Source organism: Solanum tuberosum, unplaced genomic scaffold (assembly GCF_000226075.1).
Source record: "Solanum tuberosum cultivar DM 1-3 516 R44 unplaced genomic scaffold, SolTub_3.0 scf00222, whole genome shotgun sequence".
Lineage (NCBI taxonomy): Eukaryota > Viridiplantae > Streptophyta > Magnoliopsida > Solanales > Solanaceae > Solanum > Solanum tuberosum.
In genome coordinates, this window is record NW_006239147.1 from 317,295 (window position 1) to 323,849 (window position 6,555).

General features: G+C 32.1%; 1 protein-coding gene across 1 annotated transcript; it reads left to right on the forward strand.

Moving 5' to 3' along the window:
* The first annotated feature begins 2,948 nt into the window (after positions 1-2,948).
* LOC102597890 (patellin-3-like) lies at positions 2,949-5,589 on the forward strand. The gene is made up of 4 exons (XM_006356444.2): positions 2,949-4,296; positions 4,404-4,528; positions 4,612-4,753; positions 5,081-5,589. The coding sequence occupies exons 1-4, from the start codon at positions 3,082-3,084 to the stop codon at positions 5,330-5,332; spliced, it is 1,734 nt and encodes a 577-aa protein (XP_006356506.1). The 5' UTR covers positions 2,949-3,081; the 3' UTR covers positions 5,333-5,589.
* The last annotated feature ends 966 nt before the right edge of the window (positions 5,590-6,555 follow it).

Sequence of the window (6,555 nt, forward strand, 5' to 3'; positions counted from 1 at the left end):
TCTTCTGATTTGAATATGACTGGAGAGATCAATTTTTTTTTTCATTCTCATATTTTGTTGTCATTTAATTTCTATTAATATAAAAAATAAAAATATTTTTATTGTCATATCATTTTTTTGTTACTAACTTACTATTATTCCTTATTTGAATGTTACTGATGTAGCGATTTCTCAATTTGATGACTGTTTTACTACATTAAACGAATTTTATTTATTTCCTCCTAATAACTTGTCATTTTAGTTGAAAAGTTAGTTTAAAGACTTCGTATAATATGCAGAGGCGGACCCACACTATGGAGAGGGGTGCACGTGCACTCGGTAACTTTCGAAAAATATCTATTTTGAAAAACTGGTAGAAATTAGGATATAGTTAACAGTGCACCCATAAGCATAGAAGTGCTCTTGTGCTACTGGTACAAGCTAGAGATACCATCCTTGAGACCAGGGTTTGAAACCAACTAAAGACATTTTTTTTATTTTTTTATTTTAAGTTTAGTATAAAGCTCGTATTTGAGCTATGCTTATATTGATGCACTCAAAGTCTTCAAATCTTGGGTTCGCCTCTGATAATATGTTGGTAAACTTGAGAGATTTTATTATAGAAATTCCAATTGAGGCATTACATTGGTAGGATAGTAACTTTGATGTAATAAAATACAAAAATGTGTTCATTTTTACATTTTCAATGTTGATTAAAAATCATAATTTCATATCAAAGATAAAAGAAAAACAAAGTCTCTTTTTGATGTTCTCGGGACGCTATATTTCTTTTTTACTTTCATATCAAACGACTGGTACCGACTTTAAATCTAAAATAATTTAAAATCTGTTTGACATTGCTGCTTGTTGAGAATCCAGAAGCATTTATTTTGATAATTTTTATTTTTTTTTTGAAAATATAAGTGTTTGGCAAGTAAAACTACTTAAATGGAAGCAGAAACAGTTTTTCTGTCATTGGGAAGAAGCTAAAATTTTCTGCATCTTAAAAAAAGTACATAAAATTATTTTTTTAAAGACTAAAATATTTATTCCATTATTTCATATCAAAGATAAAAGGAAAAAAAATTCTCTTTTTGATGTTTCTGGGACACTATATTTATTTTTTACTTTCATATTAATGTATTGGTACCGGCTTTAAATCTAAAACAATTTAGAGCCTGTTTAATATTGTTATTGCGAGTCCAGAAGCATTTATTTTGATAATTTTTTTTTACTGTAAATTAAGTGTTTAGCAAACCAGTAAAACTATTTTTAAATGGAAGCAAAAACAGTCTTTTTGCCGTTGGAAGAAGTTAAAGTTTTCTGCATCTTAAAAAAAGTACAGAAAAATATTTTTTTAAAGACTAAAATATTCATTCCATATATTCATATTTGCTAATATATCAATTATTAATTAATTAGCATATCTCATAAGTTTAGTTAAGTTTCATTTAAGAATTTTATATTTTATTTTTATATAATAAATTTTTATATTTTATTTTACGTTTATGTATTATTATTTTATTTATTATATTACGTATTGTTTTACATAATTAGAAAAAAAGATAATAACAATATTTTTGCAAGACTAGAAAAAAAGAAAAAAAAATAATTAAAGATTTTACCCCTCCAAAAAAAGGTATATTAACATATCTCATAAGTTTGGTTAAGTTTCATTTAAGAATTTTATATTTTATTTTTATATAATAAATTTTTATATTTTATTTTACGTTTATGTATTATTATTTTATTTATTATATTACGTATTGTTTTACATAATTAGAAAAAAAGATAATAACAATATTTTTGCAAGACTAGAAAAAAAGAAAAAAAAATAATTAAAGATTTTACCCCTCCAAAAAAAGGTATAATATTGATTAAAAAAATGAATATGTACATTTAATTTAATAAAAATAAAAGGGATAAGGGTTTAAAAAATACCCCAACTTTGGTCGAATTTGCAACTGCGATACTAAATTTTCATGAGGACCTATTACCTCCCTAGACTATTTAATACCATATTTTTAAACATATATATTTTGTCCACGTGGACATAAAAAAATAATGCAAAAATTATAAATAGTAATGTGTCCACGTGGGCACATATATACCTTTAAAATACGCTATTAAATAGTTCAGGGGGGTAAAAAATACACTATTAAATAGTCTAGGGAGGTAATAGGTTATCATGAAAGTTTAGTATCGCAACAGCAAATTCGATCAAAGTTTGGGTATTTTTCAGACCCTTATCCCAAAATAAAAATAAAAATAAAAATAATTTTTTTTGTAATGGATATTAAAAATAGCTTCTCTATAAAATAATATTAATACTAAAAGTACATTGATACTTGTCTTTTTTTCGTAATTTGACTCTCAAAAGCATTTTTAACAAATATTTGTCAAATACAAATTGCTTATGAAAAACATTATGCAAATGAATTAGCCAAATATGAATAGTTTTTTTTCTTCAAAGCACCTTTTTGAAAAGCGATTTTAAAAGAATACTTCTGAAAATAATCAATTTTTAGCAACAATGCCAATAGACTCTTAATAGGCAAACATTAAAGTGGAAATTATTAAATTAGCTTAACCCTAATTCATAAATGAATATGGAAATTTGTATGTTCTTCGTCCTAAATTAATACTAGTTATTTTTATTTACAAAATTATGCATTGATTTTTTAATTTTAGAAATGTCAATACAGTTAAAAAGAGTAGTTGTTACTAGTAATTTTAAGGTAAATACTTAATTATTTTGAGTTAAAACTATAATTAAAATTGTACAAAAGAAAATCCATGGCACAATGATTACATTTCAAACAGCTCTGAAAAAATAAAGTTAGAATTATAGGCTAAATTAGCGGTGTTCGAGGTTGTCGTGGACCCCATTCTTTGTGTGTGGGTAACGAGCTGTCATCTCCAACTCCTCGACAGACTGTTTCCTACCCCCACGAAATTCACTTCTTATACATATAAACCCTCGCTACTACCACCATTTTCACCATTACCAAGCATTTCTTCTTAACCCCCCATCACTTAAAAATCCATTCTTTAAGCCTTTTTCATTACTGGGTATCAGAAATTTGATCGGAAAATCAAGAAATGGCTGAGGAAACCAAGAAAATAGCTGAAGAAACGACCCCTGAAGTGGTGGTTTCTGATGTTACAGTGAGGGAGACACCTCAACCTGAGCCGGAAAATGTGCCGGAGTCACCGGAGAAAGTTGCTCCGGTCACTGGAGAATCGAAGGTTGAGGATGAAAAGGAGAAGGAACTTGTTGCCGAATCCAATTCGTTTAAGGAAGAAAGTAACAAGGTTGAAGAACTTCCTAATCCTGAACAAAAAGCATTGGCTGAATTCAAACAGATGGTTCAAGAAGCTCTTAACAAGCATGAATTCACTGCCCCTCCTCCTCCGCCGCCAGCAAAGGAAGAGGATGAGAAGAAAGCAGCCGTTTCCGCCGATGCCCCTGCGGAGGCACCGGAGGCAGAGACAGCAGCGGCGGCGGCACCTGAGCCAGTGATAGAGGCAGAATCCGAGCCTGTGGCCGAGAAGAAAGTTGAAACAGAGGAATTGGAGAAAACAGAGGAGAAAGTAACTCCACCGGAAACTGAAGCAACTCCGGCACCGGCAGCAGAGACACCATCGGCGACAGAGAAGGTGGAGGCAGTCGAAGAAATCAAGGAAACAATTGTTGAAGTACCGGCTGCGGTTGCTGTGGTGGCCTCCACGGAGGAGCCACCGGCTGCAGAAGCAGAGGAACCAAAAACAGAGCAAACTCTTCCACCACCACCACCAGAAGAAGTAACCATATGGGGAATTCCCCTTCTAGCAGATGAGAGAAGTGATGTAATCCTTCTCAAGTTTCTGCGAGCAAGAGATTTCAAGGTGAAAGAAGCTTTCGCCATGTTGAAAAGTGTTGTTGCATGGAGAAAAGAATTCAAGATTGATGAACTCTTGGATGAGAAAGAATTAGGACAAGGACTTGAAAAGGTTGTTTACAATCATGGAGTAGACAAAGAAGGTCACCCTGTATGTTACAATGCATTTGGTGAGTTCCAAGACAAAGAATTGTACCAAAACACTTTTGCTGATGACAAGGAGAAACTCACCAAATTCCTCAGATGGAGAATTCAGTTCATGGAGAAGTCCATCAGGAATCTTGATTTTAGCCCTGATGGTATCAACACTTTTGTTCAGGTTCTTGATCTGAAGAATTCACCTGGACTCTTCTTTTACAAGAAAGAACTTCGCCAGGCCACCAATCGTGCCCTTCTATTACTCCAGGATAACTACCCTGAATTTGTTGCCAAGCAGGTACCTTTTTGTTTATACTGACGATGTATATAACATAAAACTGTTTTTATATTGTTATATGGTTTGGTATTTGGATATTAACTGGATTTTGATGTTATGGTGTGAAGGTGTTCATCAATGTTCCATGGTGGTACCCAGCTTACTACAGGATGATTAATGCATCTTTCACTACAAGGACCAAGAGCAAGTTTGTTTTTGCTGGTCCTTCAAGATCTGCTGAGACCCTTTTCAAGTAATAACTCCTAGTTCAGGCCCTATTTTCATGTTATATTTGTTTGGATTGAGTAAATTCTGATAATGTTTATGAAAATTTAGATACATAGCACCAGAACAAGTACCAGCACAATATGGTGGACTTAGCAAGGAGGGTGAACAGGAATTCATCACTGCTGAACCAGCTACTGAGGAAATCATTAAGCCAGCTTCTAAACAAACCATTGAATTCCCAGTCACTGAGGTATGTATTCAGTATTTGTTCACACTTGGTTACATAATTGTATTACTCAGAACACACTTTTCATTATAACTTGAGAATCGAGCCGGGGAACACTTGTTAGTCATTTAACTGTTTGATCATCTCATACAAAAGCTTAAGCTATTAGATCTGAACTCCAAAAATGTACTACTTTTTGATGGATCTGACATGCACCCGGTGAAGAAGTCTTGCAACATAGTTAAAAAGAACATATTTTTATTTACTTAATTATATATCTATGAGTGAATTGCATTTCATTTGTTGAATTTTTCAACTGTGTTGATTGTGTGAAAATGTTGGATTTTACAGAAGTGCACATTGGTGTGGGAAGCTAGAGTGACAGGTTGGGATGTATCATATGGAGCTGAATTTGTGCCTAGTGCTGAAGGTGGATACACCATTCTCATAGAGAAATCAAGAAAAGTTGGGGCAAATGAATCAGTAATCAGCACTAGCTACAAGGCAAGTGAAGCAGGCAAAGTGGTGATCACAATTGACAACCAAACTTCTAAAAAGAAGAAACTTGTTTACAGGTCCAAGAACAAGCTCTCAGATTGTTGAGGACTTCTTTTGTTGTTTCATAGATTTTTCTTTTGGGGGTTCTATGGTTGATATCAACTAGTATTATTATTTTGAGTTTTTTGGGGGTATTTATTTATATTTTATTGGGGTTATTTTTGAAACTATTTTGCTGTTGGATTGTTTTTTAATTATATGGGGAACATTACAAAGGTGTTGAGATGTGGACAGAACCTTTGTTGGAGTACAAGTTATTGATACATTTTGTGTAAATCTAATGCTGCCTGTCATTTTCCTTTCTTTTTTTGGTGATGTGAAGCTTAACGTTAGTTAATATATGCTTTTGTTTCCTATATTTTGTTCCATTCTCATAAGTTGTTCATTTTTCTCTCTTTATGTGAAAAAAATGATCCCAAATTGTGATATTTTTGTATTAGGGACAAAAGGGGTTCTAGTGAAATATTCCATGAGGATTTTACTTTTTAGTGTCTAGGGGGTTGTTCAGATAATAACACCTTACTTCCATTCATTGTGAAATTCGAGTCAGTAAGTGAGCAAACTCACGATCTTTGGATTGGAAGCGAGAAGTGTTTATTATTTGAGCAATTTCCTCTCGTCAAAATAAATTACTATCTCTTTTTTTGATTTGTCTCGAATTTAGAATTTACTTATGTGGGTCCAAAAGATAAGGTAGTACAAAAATTTATCCCAGAAAAGGTCCAACATTGTTCCGTAACTTTGGACAGAGATTCAAAATCGTCTTTTATCTGTAAATTAAACTTAAATATAGTCTTCACCTTTTATCCAAACTGCTTTATTTTTATCCTCAAAATATGTGATGTTTTCAACTTAGCACTCCAACACACGCAAATTTAAGGTAGTGCTACACTGACAACGACAACATATATTCAGTATTCATATTCATATTTAAGCTCACATTGAGAAGTGCTCGCGAGTTTGACTTTCAATGAATTCTATTACATAAAACATTTCACTCCCTAATTAACTATATAGACCATGATTAATGGATATATATTATATATATGATATATCACTCTCTAATTTAGCAATGACTCTAAAATAACACAAAAGAAGTAGTAGTATCTGTCAAGCATTTAGACATCTAAATTTTTTAAAAGCATTCTCTTTTCGAAAAGAGGAAAAGATTACACCAAAAAAAAAGTCTGGAAAAATATTGTTACAGCACGTAAAGCAAGTATTTGTATGAATATATTTTTCTTTTGCAACAAAGTACTACTAGTTGT